The sequence below is a fragment of the Cucurbita pepo genome, chromosome 1, assembly GCF_057944985.1.
Source record: "Cucurbita pepo subsp. pepo isolate OVF chromosome 1, ASM5794498v1, whole genome shotgun sequence".
NCBI lineage: Eukaryota > Viridiplantae > Streptophyta > Magnoliopsida > Cucurbitales > Cucurbitaceae > Cucurbita > Cucurbita pepo.
In genome coordinates this window covers 19,213,161-19,238,392 of record NC_141798.1, presented here as the reverse complement: position 1 = coordinate 19,238,392, position 25,232 = coordinate 19,213,161, and the positions used below count along the sequence as shown (strand labels likewise).

The 25,232-nt window shown below is 37.7% G+C and overlaps 5 protein-coding genes across 7 annotated transcripts; all 5 read right to left on the bottom strand.

Moving 5' to 3' along the window:
* Positions 1-204: 204 nt before the first annotated feature.
* LOC111788912 (large ribosomal subunit protein uL29) lies at positions 205-2,024 on the bottom strand. Its single transcript, XM_023669492.2, has 4 exons — positions 1,896-2,024; positions 1,635-1,770; positions 1,383-1,539; positions 205-433 (listed from the first exon to the last, which is right to left on the bottom strand). Exons 1-4 carry the CDS (start codon positions 1,897-1,899, stop codon positions 359-361), a joined length of 372 nt encoding a protein of 123 aa, XP_023525260.2. The 5' UTR covers positions 1,900-2,024; the 3' UTR covers positions 205-358.
* A 259-nt stretch (positions 2,025-2,283) lies between these two features.
* LOC111807084 (Disease resistance-responsive (dirigent-like protein) family protein) lies at positions 2,284-4,861 on the bottom strand. 2 transcript variants are annotated; one of them, XM_087128230.1, is made up of 2 exons: positions 4,720-4,861; positions 2,284-3,283 (listed from the first exon to the last, which is right to left on the bottom strand). In XM_087128230.1, the coding sequence occupies exons 1-2, from the start codon at positions 4,720-4,722 to the stop codon at positions 2,429-2,431; spliced, it is 858 nt and encodes a 285-aa protein (XP_086984356.1). In that variant the 5' UTR covers positions 4,723-4,861; the 3' UTR covers positions 2,284-2,428. The 2 variants fall into 2 exon arrangements, with proteins under 2 accessions (XP_086984356.1, XP_023548432.1); XM_023692664.2 differs by lacking the exon at positions 4,720-4,861 and having other exon boundaries at positions 2,284-4,308.
* Positions 4,456-8,605, bottom strand: TRM18 (Phosphatidylinositol N-acetyglucosaminlytransferase subunit P-like protein). Its single transcript, XM_023697807.2, has 4 exons — positions 8,180-8,605; positions 5,812-7,115; positions 5,440-5,593; positions 4,456-5,360 (listed from the first exon to the last, which is right to left on the bottom strand). The coding sequence occupies exons 2-4, from the start codon at positions 6,988-6,990 to the stop codon at positions 4,729-4,731; spliced, it is 1,965 nt and encodes a 654-aa protein (XP_023553575.2). The 5' UTR covers positions 6,991-7,115; positions 8,180-8,605; the 3' UTR covers positions 4,456-4,728.
* Positions 8,606-9,883: 1,278 nt separating this feature from the next.
* LOC111789981 (uncharacterized) lies at positions 9,884-15,270 on the bottom strand. 2 transcript variants are annotated; one of them, XM_087117861.1, is made up of 4 exons: positions 15,127-15,270; positions 10,936-12,147; positions 10,757-10,862; positions 9,884-10,344 (listed from the first exon to the last, which is right to left on the bottom strand). In XM_087117861.1, the coding sequence occupies exons 2-4, from the start codon at positions 10,969-10,971 to the stop codon at positions 10,196-10,198; spliced, it is 291 nt and encodes a 96-aa protein (XP_086973987.1). In that variant the 5' UTR covers positions 10,972-12,147; positions 15,127-15,270; the 3' UTR covers positions 9,884-10,195. The 2 variants fall into 2 exon arrangements, with proteins under 2 accessions (XP_086973987.1, XP_086974005.1); XM_087117879.1 differs by having other exon boundaries at positions 10,936-12,156; positions 15,127-15,259.
* Positions 15,271-23,480: 8,210 nt separating this feature from the next.
* LOC111803423 (uncharacterized) lies at positions 23,481-24,101 on the bottom strand. The gene is made up of 3 exons (XM_023687856.2): positions 24,061-24,101; positions 23,877-23,982; positions 23,481-23,790 (listed from the first exon to the last, which is right to left on the bottom strand). The coding sequence occupies exons 1-3, from the start codon at positions 24,061-24,063 to the stop codon at positions 23,642-23,644; spliced, it is 258 nt and encodes an 85-aa protein (XP_023543624.2). The 5' UTR covers positions 24,064-24,101; the 3' UTR covers positions 23,481-23,641.
* Positions 24,102-25,232: the final 1,131 nt, after the last annotated feature.

The window sequence follows — 25,232 nt, the reverse complement described above, 5'->3', positions numbered from 1 at the left end:
TTTTAGGAGTTATTGGTTTAATTTACAAGATCGATTTACTTAAAAAATTATTTTCATAATTTGTTTTAATATTTAAGAATTGTTAGAACAGTTCTATGACAATATTTTAATTTTTTCAATATAAAAAATCTTCCTTTCAGACAAGGAAACTGAAGCAATCAAACAAGCCGATAAAAGAAAGCTAAAGATTTTTCAAGAAAGGAATAGCAGAAATTGAACTTACGCTATCTGTAAAAATATAGAACTGTCTATGGAAATCAAACATTTCGGTTTTGGGGGGAATGATTAAAGTGTATCAGACATAAGATTATCAAGAACACGAGACAAAACTTGTCCACAAGAACACAAGACAATACTACTACACCTTAATAGCATATTTCCTCAATGGATAGTACATCTCCTTTTTCTTCTGTCGCTCGGTTACCAGAGATGCCTGCATGAGAATTTGGTTTCACTCAACAATATGGTCGAAAGAAATGGACTACCAACCAGCTAACAGCACTGAAAGTGATTAGTGTTGGATGATGGAAGTCCCACATCGACTAATTTAGGGAATGATCATGGGTTTATAAGTGAGGAATACTAACTCCATTGGTACGAGGCCTTTTGGGGAAACCCAAAGCAAAGCCATGAGAGCTTATGCTCAAAGTGGACAATATCATACCATTGTGGAGAGTCGTGTTCGTCTAACATCAAAGCCATGAGAGCTTATGCTCAAAGTGGACAATATCATACCATTGTGGAGAGTCGTGTTCGTCTAACATGGTATCAGAGCCATGCCCTAAACTTAGTCGTGCCAATAGATTGATAAATCCTCAAATCCTCAAATATCGAACAAAGAACTCCTAAAGAAAAGGAGCCAAGCCCCTCCTCGAAGGCAGTCAAAAATGACTAAGACTCCAAAGGAGTCGAGCCTCGATTAAGGGGAGGCGCACTTTGTTCGAGGGGAGGTGTTGGATGATGGAAGTCCCACATCGACTAATTTAGGGAATGATCATGGGTTTATAAGTGAGGAATACTAACTCCATTGGTATGAGGCCTTTTGGGGAAACCCAAAGCAAAGCCATGAGAGCTTATGCTCAAAGTGGACAATATCATACCATTGTGGAGAGTCGTGTTCGTCTAACAATTAGAACAGGAATCAAGGTTGTAAAACTAACGAAGCCATTCGCTATCATGGATATGTTCGCCAGCATTTGCATCCAAAGCCAAATTCAATAATGATTTACTGTTCCTCATCCAAATCTATCTTGAAAAATCAAATCGCCAACAACTAGTTTGGCACTATTTTTTGTAATGGAGATTGCACATGACCATAATCCATACTTGGAGCCAAAAAGAGTGAAGGAAAGGAAGGAAACAGGATAAAGACGAAGAGTTACCTGGTGCTTGGTGAGCCTTCTACGAATGGCTCTGGTCTTCTTTGGACGCAGATCGAGAGGCAAAAGCTTCTTCTTCTTGTAAGCTTCCCTCAATGCTGCTTTCTGCTTCTGTGAAATTACTGTCAAAACTTGAGCGATCGATAATCTTACCACCTTGCTGCAAAATCAACCACAAAGAACAACAAATTCAACAACACAACGATATGCATTGCGGAAAAAACCTAAAAACAGACTCGAGGAAAAGGAAATCACATTTTGGATAGCTTGTTTGGGGCTCCGCCAGTAACTTTAGCAACTCGAAGGAGAGAAAGCTCCGCCTTAAGATCTTTAAGCTGTGTCAACAGATCAGCCTTCGATTTCTGCCTCAACTCGTGAACCTTAATCCTCGCTACAAACCAAAAAACATCAAATTCAACAACATAAACTCCATCGTTTTCCTCAAGAAACAAGTGAGCCAGAATCTGAATCCAGAACGTCTAATTTCAATAATGATAAGATTTCTTTAGAACTAACTCATTTCTTCTAGCGTCCTCTTCGACTCTGCGCCGCCCGCGGCGAAACCCTAGGAAGAGAAGATGGAACCCGGTGAAAAGAGCTGCTACTAAGAAGACTAGGGCTTTTGGGAACAAGATAAAGGTTGTGATATTATAATCTTTCAAATTGCCTAATTTGCCCTTTTGGGCCTCAAAATAAGGGCCGTTTTAGCCCACTCAATTAATCCGGCCCAATTAGTCTTGGGCTTCGTTGTATCTCGCGACAATTTCCATTTATTTTGCGCCACAAAAAAAAAAAAAAAAAAAAAAACATTTTTTATATTAATTTTTCAATTTATAATTTTTACTTTTTAATATAATTTCTCACTAATTTTATAAATAAAAATAGAATATAATATTAAATATAATTTCTAAAAATTTAAATTTTAATATTACAATAAAAAATAAAATGTTCGATTCATAAGCTTTCATTTCAGACAAGAAATTCATAAACAAACAGATGAACTAAAACATATTTTCAATTCAAGGATCAATGATAAAACAACAGTGCTTTTAGTAACTGATGTAAACAGTGAATTGCAGCAAAGTCTCTACTCCATCAGTTTGCTGCTGGTTGGCGCCTGGCAGAGTCTTCACATTGGCATATCCCTTTGCATTTACGTATTTTCCGGTGCCTCCCATGATGGCCAAGTGCGACTCCGACACGGCGGTCCGATGAACTCCGAAGAAGCTTAGGCTATCGACGTAATGGCCGCTCTGAAACATGGTTGTGAATGCCATTGTTTGACTGTTTCCATCCTCTGAGCTCACAACGTAGAATCCTTGTGCTTTTCCAATCAAGCCAGAGTTGAGCTCGTGTCCTTCCGTGAGCTCATCGTCGATCACTGTCATGGTACCGAACATGAGCTGCTGTATCGATACTCCAGATGGGAGCTGTCCAGCATTAACAGATGGAAAGCTAAACCCGCCATTGAAGTTGTTCCCGCCGCCACCGCCGCCATTGTTTTGCAACAATGGCGATGTAGCTCCGCCTAGGCCAACCAGAAAGGGGAGGTTGTTGTTGTTAATCAGACCACTGTTTCCATTACTCTGGGGGACACCATTGCCAACTGATAAAACTGCTCCATTGGGTTTGGCAAAGGGAAGCTGGCCATTGAGAGCGGGATTATTAACCGCCCCTGTAACCGCCCGAGCTGTCGGGTTCGAGCCGCCAAGGATGTCATGCATGAAGAAGGTTAAGACATGATCACCTTCAATCCCACCAGGACTAGGTAGAGTTGTTGAAGGTGTAGTAGCTCCTAGCCCCGGATTACCAACCGGCGTCCCACCCAAACTAGGTTGCCCCAGATTGCCAACAGGCGTCCCGACGACGTTGGATCCTACCGGAGTACCCACCGGAACCTGTGGCTGCTCATCAAGAAGTCTGGCCGAGTTAACAGATAAACACATCAAGCATAGCAGAAGAAGGCAGGCTATATCCTTAATAGGGAAGTAGAGAACTCTGTAAGACTCCATGAGAGGAAGCTGAAGGAAGAGCTAATAGAACTTGTGTTCTTGGTAACCTTGATGATGGGGTTGAGGGTAATCTGTGCGAGCTTATTATATATATAAGAGATCAGGCTAGAAGGAAATGGAAGAGGCTGGCATGGAGTTGGTGAATAACTCAATGTTCAATGGTGTATTGGTTTAGGTATCAATAGTTTATCAGAAAGCATACCAGAAACAGCCTGAAAATTAAAGATTGGTGAAGAGGATTGGCTCAACTTCCGAAACACCAACAAGAACACGAAGGTTTCTATTGTGGGATCCCACCTTGGTTCGGGAGGAGAACGAAGCATAAGGGTGTGAAAATCTCTCCCTAGCAGACACGTTTTAAAAACCTTGAGGGGGGTGGACAATAAACCTTGAGGGGAAGCTCGAAAGGGAAAGCCCAAAGATGACAATATCTACTAGTGGTGGGCTTGGGCCGTTACAAATGGTATCAGAGCCCGACAACGAGCGATGTATCAGCGAGGAGGCTGACCGCTGAAGGGGGCTGGACAAAAAACCTTGAGAGGAAGCCCAAAAGGGAAAGACCAAAGATGACAATATCTACTAGTGGTAGGCTTGGGCCGTTACAAATGGTATCAGAGCCCGACACAGGGCAATGTATCAGCGAGGAGGCTGAGCCCTGAAGGGGGGTGGACACGAGGTGGTGTGCCAGCAAGGAGGACGCTGGGTTCCAAAGGGGGGTGGATTGTAAGATCTCATATCGGTTGGGAAGGATTCAGGTGGACACAAGGCAATGTGCCAGCAAGGACGCAAGGCCCAGGAGGGAGTTGATTGTGAGATTCCACATCGGTAGGGGAGGATCAGGGTGGACACGAGGCGGTATGCCAGCAAGGACGCAGGACCCAGAAGGGGGTGGATTGTGAGATTCCACATCAGTTAAGGAGGAGAACGAAACATTCTTTATAAGGGTATAGAAACCTCTCTCTAGCATACACGTTTCAAAAACCTTATGGGAAAGCTCGAAAGGTCGACCCAAAGAGGACAATATCTACTAACAGTGGGCTTGTGTCGTTACAAACACACAGACATATAACTCAATCCGCCACAGTTGGCATCACAAAAGGCTTTGATGTATAAAAATGATATCAATCTGTCACACTTAACAACAATGAACTCTTGGTTCCACTCATGAATCAAAGAATACATCCTCATCAAACACTTGAAACAAGATCAAAACTGTTTCCTATACACAAATATATGACTCACCTTTTCTTTAAAAAAAGGAAAAGAAAAGAAACAATTCACTGTTTTTGTATGCTATAATGTTTGTCTATGAAAACTATATATCATACCATTCAAAATCATATGATGCTGCTACCAACCTCTGCAACAAGCTCAATGATCAGCAATCCCTCTAGTTCCCTACAAATAGAACCAATCTCATCTCCGAGATCTATCCACCCGATCTCCTTCCCGAACTGTTTATCGACTAAATCTTTGTTCCCTTCCTTTTCTTGGCTATCGAGAAGGGTCCATACTTCGTCCTCGACCATTTCCTGGTCGAGCAATGGCCAAAACCTTCTCGATACAGGCTTTGCCCATTCGGGCACACCAACAAACGACCGAAAGAGTTCAGCTAACCCGGAGTTTATTCGGTCAAAGAGAAGCTTTCTTTCTGATCTCCTCCAAGAAACTTGTTCCCCAAACTTCTTCTCTAACGCCTCGAACACCGAGGGGCTAATGACATGACGTTCCTGATCATGCCATAAAACATAACCCTTCTCTAGGTTTCTACGATGCAAGCCTGCCTCGCTTATGACATCGACTAGGTATGAAAAATCCCGACTATCTTCGAACTTGAACGTGCTCATTATATCATAAATTTCATCAGAATTGCATATCGATCCTTCTCCACCATCCTCCTCACTCGATACGAACAATTCATGTTCGTCTGAGTTAGTTCCCGGGGTGTCCCACATCAGAAGTTCAAGTTCTATAGCCACAATAAGTTAGATGAGGAAGGAGAAAGCTTTTAGAACTTGAAATCATAATATAGTCATAAGATAGCTCACCTCTACCGTTAATGCCCGAGGACTCGGAACTCGAAAATGTTTCTTCTTTAAAATGTCGTTCAAGGACCGAAACTGGGCTCGGTTGATAAAACTCCTCCAACCTCACAATAGAATCTAGCTCTTTGCTATCGTAACGATCGAACGAAAGACCATCCTGCAATTCATTGAAAGTGAACTTTTTAAACGAGAAAGTTAACTAGTTCGGTCAAAGTTAACCGTCCTCCATTCACTTGGAATGAAGGCTAGTATCGTTCGGCCTAACCGTACGTCGCATAATTTAGTAAAAAACCGACCCCAACTAGCCAAAAGTAACATTGACCAAATTCAGTACATTCTACTTCGTGCAAAGTTCTAATGAAGGCAATATGGAACCTGTTGGATAGAGGTACACGTCGCACGGCACAAGTTGGTAGATGAATGACCGTCAGTCTCCGGAACGATGCTGGACAATGAAGGTTGCTCTATGGCCAGATTGCTGTTTGATGATAGCGAGTTTACAGAATGCTGATCACAAAGGCCATTTTTCTCGACTCGGGTCTTCAGATCATTACCAACGATACAGCCATCGTTGTCGACATGATCGCTCACTGAATCAGGGCAAGGAAAAATCCTCAACTTTTTAGAGCTTAATTTCGAAGAGGGTTCCGAAGCATTCTTTTTATTGGATCTCGTATTCAACGGCTTGTATTGAAGCCAAGTACCGAGACCTTCAGGCTTTAAGAACCATGTATTTCGAAGCGCCTCGTACCTGCTCCTGATTCTAGATCTTGCAATCACTGTATAAGCAGAATTGAGTCCCGACCTGTGGGATTTTTTACCGAGTCGATCGAATCTTCGATCCTTGCAGCTCAAGCACAACGGACTGCCAGAATGCAAATGATCCTTATTCAAACAAACACGCTTCGGGAAATCGTACTCGACAGGCTTGCAATTCAAATCACTGGGAAAAGTTGCATAATGAGGGAGTATAAACATTTCGTTCATGTTCCTACCTTGTTTAGATAGCATCAAATTTCCATTCTTCCTTTGTTCTTCTATTACTTTCTCCCTGGATTCTCCGCCCTTGTACGACTCGACCGAAATGAAGCAGGAACGCTTGTCTTCATCTTTTCTATGCGCATTGTTATGTGGCTTTGACACGTTCGGTCCATTTTCGACATGGTTGAACGTATTATCTTTTGTTCTAGTATGTCTTGGTGAGATGTCCATAGAATCTACGACCTCCGGTAAGTCATGAAAATCCTTTGACATCGGTATAATCTCATCTGTCGAAAAGCGCTTTTCGTTCATGAAATTGTGTATCGAAAAGTGCTCCCGATCCCATAACACGTTGCGTATCGAAAAGACTTCTGGTGGCTCTTCTATGGTCATCCTAAATGGCTGACATCTAGAGGGGGATTTCTTCTTTTGGGTTCCTCCAATGGAAGCAACCCTTTGTAAATAACGCTCGGAAAGAACTCGAGAACGCCCCGGAGCACGGTGCTCGGATTGCAGCTCATCAAAGCCCATCAATGCTTCAAGAACACTAGCTGAACACTGTGTAGGCTCCATCTTGGAGAAACTTTACCGACCAAACTTTAAGGTAGATAAGCCCTGACCTCAAGTGAAGTATATAAACGTGTCAATTACAAAAGCAGAACATTCAAAAGCTTACTTTTGTCTTCCCTCCTTGCTTCCTGAATAAGGTAACAAGACAGTTTAATGAGCTTTAGAAGTGTTTCATGGAAAATATAAGAAAGAAAAAGGGTATCAAGGACTCTGTTTCTCGACAAACTACTAATTCATAGGTGAAGGCATCAATATACGTATGTTAGGAATCCCGACCCTCCACAATGGTATGATATTGTCCACTTTGAGCATAAGCTCTCGTAGTTTTGTTTTGGACTCCCACTCAATAATCCTCAACAATCCTCCCTTCGAACAAAGTACACTATAGAGCCTATCCTAAGGCTTATGGAGCCCTCGAACAACCTCTCCCTAATCGAGGCTCGACTCCTTTTCTGGAGTCCTCGAACAAAGTACACCCTTTGTTCGACACTTGAGTCACTTTTGACTACACCTACGAGACTCACAACTTCTTTGTTCGACATTCGAGGACTATTGACATGACTAAGTTAAGGGCATAGCACTCATACCATGTTAAGAATCACGACTCTCCACAATGGTATGATATTGTCCACTTTGAGCATAAGCTCTCATGGTTTTGTTTTGGACTCTCTCCCAACGATCCTCAACAATTCTCCCATTGAACAAAGTACACTATAGAGCCTCTCCTGAGGTTTATGGACCCCTCGAACAGCCTCCCCTTAATCAAGGCTCGACTCCTTCTCTGCCGTCCTCGAACAAAGTAAACCGTTTGTTCGACACTTGAGTCACTTTTGACTACACCTTCGAGACTCACAACTTCTTTGTTCGACATTCAAGGATTCTATTGACATGACTAAGTTAAAGGCATGACTCTAGCACCATACTAGGAATCACGACTCTCCACAATGGTATGATATTGTCTACTTTAAGCATAAGCTCTCCAAATAGTGTTACGTTAACCCACAAATTCCAAGAGACAACAATAGATCAAAATCATTGAAACGCCATAAGAACCACAGCCCACTCGATTAATAAACACTAAAAACAGCACAAACCCAGAAGCATAATCATTGAATTTGGTATAAATAGTATCAAAAAAACAGAGAAAACAAATCCAGAAATCAAACACAAAGATCTAAAGAAGAAACTCAACCTTTTTTCAGAACCTTTTGCAGCAAAACGCTAATTCAAAACAGCTAAAGAAACCTCCAGATCATCCGAAATCCCCCTCTCATAAGAGCCACCACTAGATCAACTCGAACCCACTTCCAAACTTAGCTAATAAGAACAAAAAACCGGACACACTGACCAAGTGGCAAAGCAAAACGCAATCGAATCCAAACAATTCCAGGTCAAACACAAACAGATGTCGGGGAGCACAAATCTGGAAGATGGGTAATCGATCTTTCCCTTCGCTACACGATACTGATAGCAAAGGGAACGAAAGAGGCGCGTCCGGCGAGAAAATGGCTGAGAAAATGAAAGTCTAGGAGATTTGATGCATATGATTTGGGTATCTTCTTACCCTTTTTCCCATTGTCGTATTCAGAAAATTACGCGCCAACATAAGGCAGTAACCTTGTCTGCAACTGCACCATAGTCGCCCACAATTCATTTCATAAAAATACATGAAAAAATCAAATTTTTAGTTTTGATATTTCCACTCCTCAATTTTCGCACGCGCACTCACTCCTCAATTTGCACGCGCACTCACGCGCACTCACTCACTATAAATCATCCCCATAATTAATAATTGGATAATTTTGACCTAAATTAGGGCAGCCTTTCTTTATTTTATTTGTATAAATAATTTATTCCTTTAATTATTAAGACAGCACCTAATACACTCCTTATCTTGTCTTATTCATTATAATATTTATTTAAGCACAAACTACTCGGATTTGATTCATTTCTTACGTTATTTATATTTTATTTTTTTAAATTATATCGAACATATATTTCTACCCATCATCATTAAATTTATGATAATTAAAATAGAGAAAATAAAAATTTAAAATTTTTCAATATTTTTTATGAATAAATAATTATCATTGAACATAGTTTGAAATTTTTATTTTTTTTTTATTTTTTATTGTATTATTATTTTTAAATAATTCTATCAACATGCAATTAAAAAATATGATGAAAGATCTAAATTAATTTATTCATAAAATTAATGAGACTAATTAATACTTTAATTATAGCACTTTTAAAAATAATACACTCACTCAAATGATTAAGATATATTTTCATCATTTTTATAAATAAAAATAATAGGTATAAAAATTATATATCAAATCAACATTATTATATAAAATAGCAAGTTATTTAGTTGTAATACATATTTATTATAAAAATTAACGTATAAATTAGCGTAATTGATTAAATTTCAAGTTATTAGAAGATTGATTTTAAAAATAAAATAAATAAATAGACGAAAAGTCTTGTGGATTTAACCATAGTTAAAATTAACCTCCCATTAGGGTTTAGGGTGAAAATTACAATATTACCCTTTTTTTTTTTAATGATATTTTAAAACTATATTTATTCTAATGAGTGGCGTACTTGGAACAATCTGATAACGATGATGTCTGAGTTAAGTTTAAAAGAACGTCATTTAAATATATCTGTTTTTCGTCTAACGTTATAAGCATTTTTCAATTCTAAGGAATAATTTTGACACGTTTATGGAAAGTCGGAGATAATTTTACAACTTTTGAAACAATAAGTGAGAATTCAAATGAGATACGTAAATGGGTGTATAGATTATGAACCCGTGACGAAAAGAAAGCCATAAACATCGCCTTTTGCATAGGTAAAGGTCATGACTTAGAACAAGAAAAGGCCAACTTCCATGTAGTCCCCCACATCAATATGTGCTTTCTTTATTGCTTTGACTACAAGAATAAGAAGACAAGAAAGAACTATGTATAGAACGTGGAGATAAGCAACATCCATCATCCAATGGCTATGTTCCACGTAATATCTTCAAGTAAACATATGCTGACATGGCAAAAGATGATTGGTTAAGGGGAAAAAAAAAAAAAAAACACAACAATTTACACCAACAAAGGGGCCAAATGAAATCCTCCGTGCTCATTTCCGTATGATATTATGGAATGGGGACCTCAAACATATTCTCTATGTGGTTTTTGTTTGATTGTTAGGCTTAGTTTTTAGGGTCCCCTTTGGAGGAATCCAAGATCATCCTTTGGATCATTTGGCTCGTCTCTTCCTCCGACATTCTATCCTTATTGCTTTGAGATTCTGCATACGCCTCGAAGAATTCCTTGTTTTCCTTCTCTAACTCGGTCCACACTGCATAATACGTAAAGTAAAGTGTTTGTGTAATGACCCACGCCCCCCGCTAGCAGATATTGTCCTTTTTAGGCTTTCCCTTTCAGGCTTCTCCTCAAGGCTTTAAAACCCGTCTACTAGGGGAAGGTTTCCACACCCTTATAAAAGGTGTTTTGTTCTCCTCCCCAACCAATGTGAGACATCACAATCCACTCCCTTCGAGGCCCAACGTCCTCGTTGGCACTCGTTCCTTTCTCCAATCGATGTGGGACCCTACCAAATCCACCCCCTTTGGGGCCCAGCATCCTTACTGGCACACCGCTTCGTCTCTAACCCCTTCGGGAAAGAGCGAGAAGGCTAGCACAATGAAAGACTACTACCTGTTGACGTGATACCATTCAAGGGTTTGATTGAAACAATGAAAGACTACTACCTGTTGACGTGATGACAGGTGAAATATTTGCATGTTTGAAGAGGGCATCCATGCATTCTTCTTTGGTCATGCGAAAGATCAAACACTTCTCGATCAAGTGTTGCACCTGCACCGAAGAAGCGAGTATCAGCGATGCAAATAGAGCGGATTTAGGTCGTATAATGAAAAGAAGGAATTACCATATGTATGTATGAAGCAGAAGAAGAATCTGCCATGACTTGATGCTTGTAAGTGATCTGGTTTTGAAGGGTGAGGTCCTTAAATAAGGGCAGGGAAGAGGGAGGTGGGGCCAGGAGTCCCACGTGAGGGATTAAGGATCATTGGTTGGGAAGGGATTAGAGGAGATTCGTGAAGGAGAGTTTCTTTGTCTTGAACCCACGTGTGTGGGGTCCAAACCCTAAGGAGGAATCCTCCAAGCAGACAAAGGGAGTAGCCTCTAGTAACTAGGTGTCATACTCCAACAGGGCAGCCAAAACCAGTCCTTTGGCTACTCTCATCACTGTGTCCAAATCCTTCCAATGAACAAGAATGACTACTCAACGTTTCGTGGCACGCTCCGATTGGTTGTTGTCCCTGCCACATCGCCCGCACTGACCTTTACTAGCTGACATGGATGCCATTCTAAATGAGGGAAGTGTTAGATGATGAACTCACTCAAACCCCTTACTAGACTTGGAATTGTCAAGCTTGAGGGTTATGAGGCTATCCGCACGCCTCCATTGTAGTGTGTTGTCCATGACTGCATGTCTGTTACATGTCAAAACTCCCGTCTTGCTTTACATAACGTGTTGTCCATGACTTACACGCCAAAATCCCTGTCTTGCCTTCCTTTACTGCTTTCATGTTGTATAATTTCTTTCTTGTATTTTCTAAGTTGACGACGTTTTGGTAGAATCATGTCTATGTTTGGTAGACATGGAATGCCCCAAAATGTACTATAGGGGGATGCGACATGTCGTCAACTCTTCTCATCTAGATTTTGTATGACTGTTTGACAAAATCACATCTAGGCTTGCTAGACGTAAATCGCCTCAAAATGTACTATAAAGAGATATGACTAGTTGTCAAATTCTCACTGCCCAGAAAGTTATATGTTATTTAAGCCATTACGTTAGCTTTTTGCTTGTAGTCATATAACAATCTCTCTCAACCTTGCTTACAAAATCTCTCTGACCCATTTTCTAAAATCTTCTTCTGAACTAGAGGTCAGAGGCTTGAGCATATGTTGCTCGGTCATAGGCGACCGCAAACCTAAGTTAGCTTGACTCACTCAGTGCTGAGAGTGAGTGCCACACAAACACTAAATCTGCTGTCAAGAAAAGTGCGATGGTAACGCTTCACATAACCCCTTAGAAACACCAGCAGAAGCGCAGCTGCCATCCGCACATGTCCTGCTAAGACTGTCATTTGGGTTAGGTCTCCTCCAAAAGTAACTAAACTTACAATTGTTCATAGACCATTAGAAGGTAAAGATGATATCAACTCATAATACTCATAACCCACTTGTTCATATTCACAATATGCATATCAATGGACAAGACAAAAGGTCATGATCTCACCACAAGAACTAAAAGCTCATTTATTTCCAAATTTTACAAGAATACAACCATTTTGATCCATACCCTTTTCACCCAAACAAAGACGTTACGTTAGAAATATCATTTTGATCCCTATACTTTCAGTAAATTATCAAACAATCCCTACTTTGTCGTTAACTTTTCGAAAAAAAAAAAACGGTATCTATCAATTATTTTTCCCGTAAATGGTATTTTTCTACTATTTTCGAGAAAAGAAAATTAGGGTTTCAAAATTTGACGATTGTATTTTAATTTTAGGATTAAAATTAGGGTTTTGCAACTGATATTGAACATCACAAAAAATTTATAAACTTTTAGTCAAAAACCCTAATTTGAAGCAGCAAATCTGCTTTGAACAATGCAATGAACTTTCAAACTTGTCAAATCAGTCATTTTTATTAACCAATTAGCTCAAATCATGCCTCTAGGAAAATTATAAACTTGATGTTATTGAGTATTTAAGAATATTCATTGGTGTTAGACGAACACGACTCTCAGCAACCATATGATATTGTTCACTCTGAGCATAAGCTTCTTTGCTTTGGGCTTCCCCAAAAGGCCTCACACCAATGGAGTTAGTATTTCTCACTTATAAACCCATGATCATTCCCTAAATTAGCCGAGGTGGGACTTCCATCATCTAACAATTGGAACCTTAAAAAAAAAAAAAAAAAAAAAACATATGAACAGAATCAAACGATGACAAAACAACAAAAATTACAGCAAAAACAACAGGAATTTTGATTCCTAACAGTCGAACAAGTGAGTAGAGTAGCTTGAAAACCTTGTAAAATACAGCCTTGCAGTGCACAAAACGGTCCCCAAATTCAAAAGTCAGTATTGTCAACATCGGAAAAAGAGAAAAAAACATACTACAAAACAGACCACGACACTAGACAAGCCTGTAATGTCGAAGTCATTCGACAGGCGATCGATATTATACCTCTTGGACATTTATAGCATTGAACCAACTTCATTTGGTTGGTCGTCCATGCTTTCCTTTAAATATACTCGTGTTTAAAGAAGAAAAGATACATGATTACTTGGTTATTTACCAGCTTTTTCAGTTCTCTAAGGTTAATAATGAATGAGGTTCAATTTCTGACTCGCCATACTGCGAAATGTCAGAATTGTCCTCGAACGACAAACTCTTTGTTGTCGTCGTCGTCGTCTTCTTCTTCGCTCTTTCATCATTATTCATCTCCTTCGCTTCACCGTTCATAGTTCATATCTTCAATCATAAATTCTCGGACCCAGTTGCTCAATTGGACCATAGTTGCTCCATTTATCGAAGCGCTTCGAGATTCAACATGTACGGATTATGAATTTAACTATATCTCTCAAATCCATAGCACTTCGAGATTCAACATCTTTATCCTCCTTCATAAGATCACACCCTTTTAATTTGACCATATCTTTGGATATTTGAATGTGTTGTCTTTGGTTTTGAGGGTGTGGGCAATGTTGATGTTTGGATTGTATTAAGGTCTAGGGTTGATGGAAGATTGAGTCGAGTGATTGAGCTGAGTTTACCGGATTGAATATACGAGAGCACGGAGAAAATTGAGAGATATAACTAGAGCACTAGCAAGAACGTTTATAGACTAAACACAAGCAACAACGATATTAGGTAGTAGTGAGAGCAGGAGAAAAATAGAATAGCTATTAGCCACACACAAGGTTTGTGAATAAGTGATTGTCTGATAATGAGCTGCTTCTCACTTTGTTCATCACATTCTTCCAAGAAAAGTTTAGATGTAAGTCGTTCAGAAAAAGGGTATCAGGGATGAGAACAAGTTGGTATTCGAGATCGACGAGGATATAGTGAAGATTTCTCCAATGTATCAAATTGAGCTTACGACGAGGAAAGATAAGGTGAATAAGTGAAGTCATTCAAAAAAAGGGTATTAGGGATGAGAATAAGTTGGTGTTCGAGATCGACGAGGATATAGTGAAGGTTTCCCCAATGTATCAAATTGAGCTTACGACGACGAGGAAAGATAAGATGAATAAGTGATTTTCGCTTCAATTCATCACATTCTTCCCGAAAAAGTTTAGTAGTAAGTCATTCAAAAAAAGGGTATCAGGGATGAGAATAAGTTGGTGTTTGAGATCGACGAGGATATAGTGAAGGTTTCCCCAGAGTATCAAATCGAGCTTGCAACAACAAGGAAAGATAAGGTGAATAAGTGATGGTTTGATAACGAGCTGTTTTCGCTTCGTTCATCACATGCTTCTAGGAGGAAAAGTTTAGATGTAAATCGTTCATAAAAAGGGTATCAAGGATGAGAATAAGGTTGGTGTTTAAGATCGAAGAGGATATAGTGAAGATTTTCCCGATGTATCAAATCGAGCTTCGCTCATCACATTCTTCTCGGAAAAGTTTAGTTATAAGTCGTTCAGAAAAAGGGTATCAAGGATGAGAATAAAGTTGGTGTTCGAGATCAACGAGGACATAGTAAAGGTTTCCCCGAGGTATCATATCGAGCTTGGGATGACGAGAAAAGATAAGGTGATAGTTCAACTTTGTGTTCCCGTGAGTTCTAGGTTCCTCAAAACGAAATCATTAGCCTCCCTACAGGCTACTGATTACATATCTCAATTAAAAAAAAAAAAAAAAAAAAACAAAACAAACCCAGAAATCAAACACAAAAATAAAGAAGAAATTGAACCTATTATTCAAAACATTTTGCAACAAAACACTGATCTTGGGTTCTCCTTAAAAGCCACGAAATTCAGCTCAGTTATACTGCAAAAAAAAAAAAACACCATAAATAGAGGTCGGAACCAAACCTGGAAGATTCTGGAAGCAAAGGGAACGAAGGCGGCGCGTCGGAGAAGGAAATTTAGGGGATTTGATGCATTGGATTTGGGTATCTTCTTACCCTTTACTCGCAATTGGTATTCATATGCCGTCTTGCATGAACTTTTGACCTAATCTTGGTCGGTTTTTTTTTTTTTTAAATATTTTTTATCTAAATATTTTTTAAATATTTTTTTAAAAAAATATATTTCTTATCTAAATAAATATTTTTTAAATAATTCATTCCTTATCTTATCCTTACTCATTATAATATTTATTTATGGATTTTTTTTTTTTTTAACACGGTTGATTCATTTTTTAGGTTATTTATTAGGGTTTATTACCTTTCAATTTTGCATTTTATCCAAAAAAAAAAAAAAAAAAAAGAAATTTTAATAATCTCTTTAAATTAAAAAATAATTCACGAAAATGGTTAATACTCTATTTTAAAAATAACCTTACTTTCAAAATCGTTGCAAAAGTACATTTGAATTTTTTTTAAAATATGTCTTATTGTTAATATATATAAACAAAATTGTTAGTACAATGTTTTAAAAATACTCATGAACTTTTACGAGCAATGTTAATGTTCGAAACTTTTAAAAAAATTTTAACCATTAATCCTTAGAATTGAAGAGAGAAATGGTCTATAATATGTTCATAAACCGTTTACCAAAACTAACTATACACCGATCTCGGATATTTTTATTAATTTAATTTGTTTAATAGGTTTAACTTTATTTAAGCATGCAATTATACATATATATATATATATATATATATATATATATATATATATATATATATATTAACATGTAGATATATTCCAACACTACCATTAAATTGATGACACGATAATAGAGAAAATAAAAAATAAAATCATTTTTCATCTTTATTTTATTTAAGATCAATTCAAGTTTGACCAAAAAAAAAAATTGTGTTTTTTTTTTTTTTTTTTTTTTTAATTTACCAACACATAATTCAATTAATTAAGGCATAAAAAAAATTACTTAAAAAAATAAAAAAATATTTAACCATAGTAAAAATTAACCTCCCACGAATTTTCCCAGAAGTTACCTTCACTCCAGTCAGTAATCCTCTTTAACTTTTACACCTTTATTGGTTCAACTTTTCAGAAATCCTTTTGCTTCATCATTGCCTTAAATATTCATCTAAATAAATTTAGTTAAATTATTAAAAAAAAAAAAAAAAAAAAAAATTCACCCACTTTGATTTTTTTTTTTTTTTTTAAATATTTATATTCTTAAGAAAATTACAATATTACCCCTAACATTTTATAAACATTTCAAGACGACATTTAAATTTAAAACATAATTACTTTTTATCCAATATCCGAATAGTATTATACTATATAAGTATTTTTAAAATTTTAAAAATATTTAAAAAAAAAAACAAATGACATAATTTAACCTCTGGATAGAAAAAAAAAACAAAACAAAACAAAAAAACAAATTAATTTAAAAAATAGGGGTAGTATGGACCCGTGACAGAAAAGAAAGTCGCCTTTGAGTTACCCAGAAAAAGCTCATGATAATATGAAGCTTTGTTCATTGCTTTGATTGCAATAACAACAAGACAAGACAAGAAAGCTTTCCCGAGGTTGCACGAGGCATTGGACACTGAAATAAGTAACATCTAATACCTCTTTTATTTTCATTATAGATTTTTTAAGTAAGGAAGAAGGAAACTTATAGGTAATATCCTTTTCATGGTAGGCTTAGATTTTAGGGAATTTCTTGTTTTCATTCTCTAACTCGGTCGCCATTGCAACATACGTAAAGGGTTTGAGCTCGACTCGATTGTACCGTTTAAGGGTTTGATTAAAATGAGAAAGGACTATTGATTGACGTGATGACGAGTGAAATATTTGCATGTTTGAAGAGGGCGTTCATGCACTCTTGTCTCGTAAATCCTAGAATGATCGAAAGAAGTGAGTACCATATGGTTGCATGAGGAGAATAGATTGTAACGGGCTTCGCCTCAAGGCTTTAAAACGAGTGTTTTAGAGTTACATAGTGGAATCGGTGCTCATCTAGATATTGTCCTCTTCGGGCTTTCACTTACACGCTTCCCATCAAGGTTTTTGGGCTTTCCTTTATAGGCTTACCCATTACGTTCACAAGGTGTTCAGTTATTCTCCCCAACCAATATGGGATATCACACTCTCATACTGAGAGAATTTATGCTTCTAAGCGGTAGTCTTATAGGGTGTAGTCCTTCGAATAAGGGCGCCAGGGACGAGGAAGATGGGGCCATTAGTGATCGTTCGTTCGAGGAGGTTATGTTGAAAACGTAGTAGACTTTGAATTTTTCAAGCTCTTTGCAGTTCCACGGATGAAACAAGGTTGAGGGTGATGAGGCTGTCGACAAGCCTCCCTTGTAGAGCTTGGCATAACCCATAATCACAGTTGATATTAGCATATGTAACAGTCCAAGCCCACCGCTATCTAATATTGTCTACTTTAATTCGTTACATATCGCAATCAGCTTCACAGTTTTAAAACGTGTCTATTAGAGAGAGGTTTCCACATCCTTATAAGGAATGCTTCGTTTCCCTCTTCAATTCATGTGGGATCTCACAATCCACCTCCCTTGGGTGCCAATGCCTTTGCTGGTACACTGACCGATGTCTGACTCTAATACCATTTGTAACTGTCCAAGACCATGATTAGCAGATATTATCCTTTGTGGGCTTTCCCTTTCAAGCTTCCCCTTAAAGTTTTTAAATCGAGTCTACTAGGGAGAGATTTTCACACCCTTATAAACAATGTTTCGTTCCCTTATCCAATCAGTGATCTCACAACCCACCTCCCTTGGGAGCCAGTGCCCTTGCTGGTACACTGACCAGTGTCCAGCTAATACCATTTGTAACAACTCAAGACCATTGTTAGCAAATGTTCTCTTTGAGTTTTTCTTCTCGGGCTTCCCCTCAAGATTCTTAAAACACGTCTACTAAAGAGAAGTTTTCACACCCTTCTTCGACTAATGTGAGATCGTACACTAAAGCAGACAACTCAACCATTGTATTTAACCTTAGAATTAAAAATTAGGGTTTGGGTTCAAAACAATGGTCAAGACCAGAAGAAGAAGCCATGTATAGAATCTGTTTGAAATATGCAATGACCTTTCAAACTTGTCAAACAAGTCATTCTTTGAGCTAAATGCATAGCTTTAAGGATGGTGTTTCATCAACCAATTACCTCAAATTATGCCCTGAAACTCATAGAAACAACTAGGAAACTGAGAGGTGGCTTAATATCATAACAATTCTTATTGCAACCCAAAAAATGCTTATAAAATAAACTTTGGCGCTGCACAAAACGGTCCCCATATTAAAAAAAACAGTCTTGTCAACATCGGAAGAACACAAAAACATATTAGAGAACAGACCACGACACAAGACAAGGCTGTCATGTCGAAGTCTCCGACAGGCCGACGATATTGTAGGTGTGGGACACTTGATATCTCCGGTAGGGTTTTTGTTAACCGACTTAAACCATTGAACCATATTCATATGGTTAACCAAGAAATGGTGGTTGGATGATGAAAGTCCCACGTTGATTAATTTAGAAAATGATCATAGGTTTATAATCAAGGAATACTCTCTCCATTAGTGTGAGGCGTTTTGGGGAAGCCCAAACAAAGCCATAAGAGCTTATACTCAAAATGGACAATATCATACCATTATGGAGAGTCGTGTTCATCTAACAATGGTCATCCAAAACTGTAATTTTCTCCTTTCCTCTCTGTTCTTTATGTTCATTTTGATCGAGTGTATGCGTTCGTAAATGATTCTAACAGCTTCGTCGTCTTCTTCGTTTTTTCATCGTTATTCATCTCATTAGCTTCTTGATCGAGTGTATGCGTTCGTAAATGATCCTAACAGCTTCGTCGTCTTCTTCGTTCTCTCATCGTTATTCATCTCATTAGCTCCACCGTTCATAATTCATATCTTCAACCACAAAATCTCCACACAAAAAAAGAACAATAAAAAAAAAAAAAAAAACTTCCACTTGTGAAGTTGAAGATTCAAAACCTTTGTCCTCTTTGATAAGTTCATATGTTCATTGATTGTTCATTTTCAACCAAAAAAGGGAGATCTTTGTGCTCTATTGCTTCATCTCCGACCTTAGCTACTCATTTGAATCATAATCGTTTCGTTTATCACACTGTTTGTAGATTCGAAATCTTTGTCTTTAATTGATAAGTCACATCCTTTCGATCTTTTTTTAAAAGTTCATTGTATCTTTCGATGTTTGAATGTGTGTGTACCGACTGTGAATTCTTTGGTTGTGAATTCCTTCGTTTTGAGGGTATGGACATGTTGATGTTCGGAGTGTGTTAAGGTGTAACGTAGCTTATGTTAGGAATTACGATCCTCCATAATGGTATGATATTATCCACTTATTTCAAAATGTTCACGAGGACTATCTTAGGGTAGGTGGGTTGACATGGACCTAGTTTTTAATACAAGTTCATGTTGAGGTTATGGTCGTAACATTCTTCAAGGAAGAGTTTAAGCTCGTTACTCGTTCATGGTCATCCCTTGAAAAAATCGTTCAAATAAGGTATCGGGGTCTCGATTGCGAGTGAAATACTTTAACTTCAATAGACATGAAAAGGAAAAGACGAGTATGAGAATAAGTTGGTGTTCGAGATACAAGAGGACATAGTGATGGTGTATTACATCGAGCTTTCATAATGAGGAAAGATAAGGTGACGATAGATATTATTGATCGTATACATGGCCAAAAATAAAAACGATTTAAAAAACTAAACTAAATGACAAAGAATCACTGCAAAAGAAATAAGATTCAGATTATTTTGTTGATGGAATATCTTAAGACAATAACACTTGTTTGGGATTCGAATTATTTCACAAACAAGATTGATCATGTCGAGCTTGAATGATTCTAAACATGTAATCAAAACTACGTAGAATTGCAAAGAAATTTACTATTGGGTAAAGGAAAGCACAAATGCTCGTTTTACTACATTTTCAAGTCTTTGTTACAAAGATAACATACATGGCTTTATATAACCTTAAAATAAAAGTCGTTAACCTTCCACGAGGCATTTCGAGAATCATAACCTTCATACTTTATGACAATATTAGCCACTATATAAATGTAACTTAAATAAAAGTCTTAAAATACGTTAAAAAAAACACCCTATACTACAAGAAAAATTGGATACGATAGCTTACAAAAAACGCTACCGTAGACTTTTTATAGCGTTTTTCATACGTCGTGACAGCCCATGTTATTAAAAGTCTGAACACGGTTTTAAAAGCTTGAATTAATTTTTAAATTTTTTAATAAGACTTGAAACAAAATAGAATAGGAAAAAAGAGCTAATCGCTTTCACTTAGCTAAAAAAGGCAAAAGTTCATTGCTTTGAGTGCAATAACAACAAGACAAGAAAGCTTTCCCGAGGTTGCACGAGGCATTGGACACTGAGATAAGCAACATCCAATACCTCTTTCATTTTGATGACAGATTCTTTAAGTAAGGAAGAAGAAACTTAGAGGTAAGCTCGTTTTCATGGCAGTCTTGTTTCCCTTCTCTAACTCGGTCTACACGGTACAATATCTAAAGGGTTTGAGCTCGACTCAATCGTACCGTTCAAGGGTTTGATTAAAATAAGAAAGGACTACTAATTGATGCGATGACGGGTGAAATATTTGCCTATTGGAAGAGGGTATTGTGCTTTGATATCATTTATAATAGTCCAAATCCACCTCTAGTAGATAGTATCTGCTTTAATCCATTACACGTTTTAAAATCTTGAGACTGACAGTGATACGTAACGGGTCAAAACGAACAATATTTATTAGTAGTGAACTTGTACTGTTACACCAATACTACTCCAAGGTTGAGGGTCACGAGTATGTTGACAAGCCTCCATTGTAGAGCTTGACATAACCCCAAGAACTACTGAAGAACAAATTATTTTCAAGTTTCGTAAGAATAAACAGATTTGATCAATACCCTTTTCACCCAAACAAACAAGAAATTACTAGAATATCATTTTAGTCCTTATACTTTTAATAAATTATCAAAATCGTTCGGTAGTTTGTTGTTAATTTTTCTAAAAGAAGTGGCTCTATCAAAATATTGTTATTCTACTATTTTCGAGATAAGAAAATTAGGGTTTCGAGTTTAATAGAATAAATAGACTAAATTTAGATACAAATCCAATGTTAGGGTCACAACGACACACACGATTTAGATAAACACAAAGAACAGAACAAAGAAAATGCAAGGAGAATATTGGCTAAAGGATTTGTATTGATGACTTCAAGTATATACAATACATAGAATAAAGAAAGTACGTTTTCGATATATATATATATATATATAGTTCAACTTACTATATATCTTTACCGGATATAACCATGTATATAAGTTTACCGACATAACTTTTTTTTACCATAAGTAGCTCTTTACTATTTATCACAATTTACTATGTCATTTACCATATATAGCTTTAGTATAGCTTTATGTATAACCATTGACTAAAGTCGACTTTTGTATTAAAATTAGGGTTTGGTTTTAAAACAGTGGAAGCCATGCATTTCAGACACTGAGAGGTGGCTTAATATCGTAACATTTCTCATTGCAGCCCCAAAAAAAGCTTATGAAATTAAGTTTGGCGCTGCACAAAACGGTCCCCATGTTCGAAATGAGTATTGTCAACATCGGAAGAAGAGAAAAAATGTTTTACAGAACAGACCACGACACCAGACAAGCCTGTCATGTCCAAGTCATTCGACAGGCCGACGATGTTGTAGCTGTTGCACACTTGGTCGCTGGTAGGGTTTCTGTTAACGGACTTAAGCCATTGCAGCATATTCATTTGGTTAGGTTAACCAAGAAATGGTCGTCCAACTTTCCTTTATAGAAATCCATTAGAACAAAACATCTAGCTCTTTTGTAGGTTTAAAAACAAGCAAGAGATTCAATACTTAGTTACTTTGTTATTTCCCGGCTTTCTGAAAATCCCACATTGGCTAATTTAGCGAAAGAATGATCCGTTTATAATCAAGGAATACTATCTCCATTGGTACGAGGTCTTTTGAGAAGCACAAAGCAAAGTCATGAGAGCTTATGCTCAAAGTGGACAATATCACACCACTGTGAGAGTCGTGTTCAATTAACACTCACTTCTCTAAGCTTAAAGATATAAGGTTATATTTCTGTTATCCGAAGTGAAATGTCATAATTGTCCTTCGTTTAAAATTTACAAAAGAATCGTAACATGACAAACGCTTCGTCGTTTTCTTCATTATTATTCAGACAAAAATTAAAAACTTCGAGAACTATCACCATGCCTCATCAGTTGGACCATATAACGTGCTCGAAAATTAAAAACCTTTGTCCTCTTTCATAACTTCACATCCTCATCTTCAACCACGAAATCTCTAAAAAGAATCTTTATGCAATATCGCATCATGTTCGATCTCTATTTATCGAGCCCTATTTGATAAAGTTCATACCCTTTCAATTTTCTTATTAACTTTATTTTTGGATATCTAAATGATTGACAGACTATGAGTTAATAAGTTTACCTTAGCAAAAGTTATCAACTTGAAAGAGACTTTAAGAGTAATAGTGCTTAAAGTTTCTTTGTTTCAAGAAACTTTCCCCTCAAGTTGTTCTTTCTGCTTCAAATATTTGTTTCGGTATATTTCAATCGTGGGTCATATCCAACATTTGATATCAAAGCTAGGTTGCAGAAACAAATGGAGGGGACATATCGATGCTCTAATTGTATTAAGGTCTAAGATTTAGGTGTCGATTGTGCATGAACTTAAAGGAAAATTGAGTTGGGTGATCGAGTTGAGTGTACGGAGGGTTGATGAATATAGTAGGTTTGAAATCGAGAACGAGAGCATGGAGAGAATAGAGAGATATAACTAAAGCATAGCAAAAACGTGTGGAAATGAACATACTAATTGTCTGAATTAAGTTTAAAAGATCGAGATTAAGACATATCTATTTTTCCTCGAATATCTTAACAACCAAATTCAAATGAAATACGCGTCGATGTATTGATTATGGACTCGTGACGAAACGAAAGCGATAAGGTTGCCTTCAAATACCGTGTACAAGTTCATGATTTGAACAAGAAAAAAGCCAACTTCCCAATTGTCCCCACATCAATATGAGCTATCTTCATTGATGTGATTGCAATAACAATAAGACAAGAAAGCTTTCCCGAGGTAGCACGAGTCAATGAACAACATTCAACAACTAATGCCTTCAAATAAATATATAATGACATGGCACAAGATGATTGGTTATAAGGAAGAACATGACAATTACACAAACAATGGAACACTCCGTACTCATTTGCATATGATTTGTTTCAACCAATGGGGACCTCAAACATATTCTCTATGTGGGTTTTATTTGAAAGCGATGATAGATTCTTGAAGTAAGGAAGAAGAAACTCGAAGCTGAGGTCATTTTCGTGGCAGGCTTAGTTTTTAGGGTCCCCTTTCGAGGATTCCGAGATCATCCGTTGGATCATTTGGTTTGTCTCTTCCTCAGACATTCTGTCCTTGTCTCTTTGAGATTGTGCATATATCTCGAAGAATTCCTTGTTTTCCTTCTCTAACTCGGTCCACACTGCATAATTGGAACGGCTTAGCTCAATCATAGCGTTCAAGGGTTTGATTGAAACAATGAAAAATGACGACTACTACTACTACTACCTGTTGACGTGATGATGGGTGAAATATTTGCATGTTTGGAGAGGGCGTCCATGCACTCTTCTTTGGTCATGCGGAAGATCAGACACTTCTCGATCAAGTGTTGCACCTACATCAAAGTATAATTAACGTACGTATGTAATGCAAATAGAACGGATTTAGGTCGTATAATGAAGAAGGTAAGTACCATATGTATGTATGAAGCATCAGAATCTGCCACGAGGATAGCTGATATGGTGAGTTGATGGTTGTAAGTGATATGGTCTTAAATAAGTGGAGGGAAGATGAAGATTAAGGATGATTGGTTGAGAAGAGATTAGGGAGATTTGTGCATGAGAGTTTCTTTGTCTTTCTCTAAGTGCCATTAGACACTTCAATACACACGTGAGTGGGTCCAGACCAAATCAAGAATCATCCGACCAGATCTTGTAGTGAGACAAAGCTAATAGCCTCTACCAACAAAGGTGTCGTCCTCCAACGACAGGAGAGCCAACACTGGTCCTTTGGCTACTCGGGTAACTATTTCCAGCTCCTTCTAATGCATAACAATGGCTACTCTCACTCGTGGCATGCTCCTATTGGTTGTAATTCCTGCCATATAGCCAACACTACTCTAGATGATACAAAGCCATGGCTTTCCATTGATGCCATTTAATCTTTTCAAATCAGGTATTGGTTGGAGGGAGGAACGAAACATTTCTTATAACTATGTAGAAACTTTCTCCTTAGCATACGTGTTTTATAACTGTGAAGCTGACGGCGATATATAATGGGCAAAACAGACAATGGCCGGTAGTGGTGGGCTTGAGTTATTACAAATGGTATCAGAGCCAGACACCGGGTGGTGTACCAATAAGGACGCTAGGTCACCAATGGGGTGGATTGTGAGATCTCACGTCAGTTGGAGAGGAGAACGAAATATTCCTTATAAGGGTGTAGAAACTTTCTCCTTAGCATACGTGTTTTATAACTGTGAGGCTGATAGCGATACGTAATGAGCCAAAGCAGACAATAGCTACTAATGGTGGGATTGGGCTATTACAAATGATATCAGAGCCAAACATCGGGTGGTGTACCAGTAAAGACGCTAGATCCCCAAGGAGGTGGATTGTTAGATCTCATATCAGTTGGAGAGGGAAACGAAACATTCCTTATAAGGGTGTGAAAACCTCTCCGTAGCCGACGTATTTTAAACCGTGAAGCTAACGACGATGCATAACGAGTCTACTAACGGAGAGTTTAGGCTGTTACAGGTAAGTGCTATGATAAACTTGCCATCAGAAACAGCAGAAGATTATGCAGAAGCGTAGCTTGCCATCAGCATATGTACTCCTGCTAAGAGTATCATTAGTGTTAGTG

Excerpts from the sequence above, each read along its gene's own strand:
- LOC111788912 (XM_023669492.2), bottom strand. Across the intron at positions 1,540-1,634 it reads CCAAACAAGCTATCCAAAAT|CAAGGTGGTAAGATTATCGA; the intron begins GTGATTTCCTTT and ends TTGATTTTGCAG. Across the intron at positions 434-1,382 it reads GAAGGCTCACCAAGCACCAG|GCATCTCTGGTAACCGAGCG; the intron begins GTAACTCTTCGT and ends ATTCTCATGCAG.
- LOC111807084 (XM_023692664.2), bottom strand. The coding sequence starts at position 3,391 with ATGGAGTCTTACAGAGTTCTCTACTTCCCTATTAAGGATATAGCCTGC.
- TRM18 (XM_023697807.2), bottom strand. The coding sequence starts at position 6,990 with ATGGAGCCTACACAGTGTTCAGCTAGTGTTCTTGAAGCATTGATGGGC. Across the intron at positions 5,594-5,811 it reads CGTGTACCTCTATCCAACAG|GATGGTCTTTCGTTCGATCG; the intron begins GTTCCATATTGC and ends AATGAATTGCAG. Across the intron at positions 5,361-5,439 it reads CTCGGGCATTAACGGTAGAG|AACTTGAACTTCTGATGTGG; the intron begins GTGAGCTATCTT and ends TTGTGGCTATAG.
- LOC111789981 (XM_087117861.1), bottom strand. The coding sequence starts at position 10,971 with ATGGCAGATTCTTCTTCTGCTTCATACATACATATG. Across the intron at positions 10,863-10,935 it reads CTGCTTCATACATACATATG|GTGCAACACTTGATCGAGAA; the intron begins GTAATTCCTTCT and ends TCTTCGGTGCAG. Across the intron at positions 10,345-10,756 it reads ACCTGTCATCACGTCAACAG|TGTGGACCGAGTTAGAGAAG; the intron begins GTAGTAGTCTTT and ends CGTATTATGCAG.
- LOC111803423 (XM_023687856.2), bottom strand. Across the intron at positions 23,791-23,876 it reads ACCCATCATCACGTCAACAG|TGTGGACCGAGTTAGAGAAG; the intron begins GTAGTAGTAGTA and ends CCAATTATGCAG.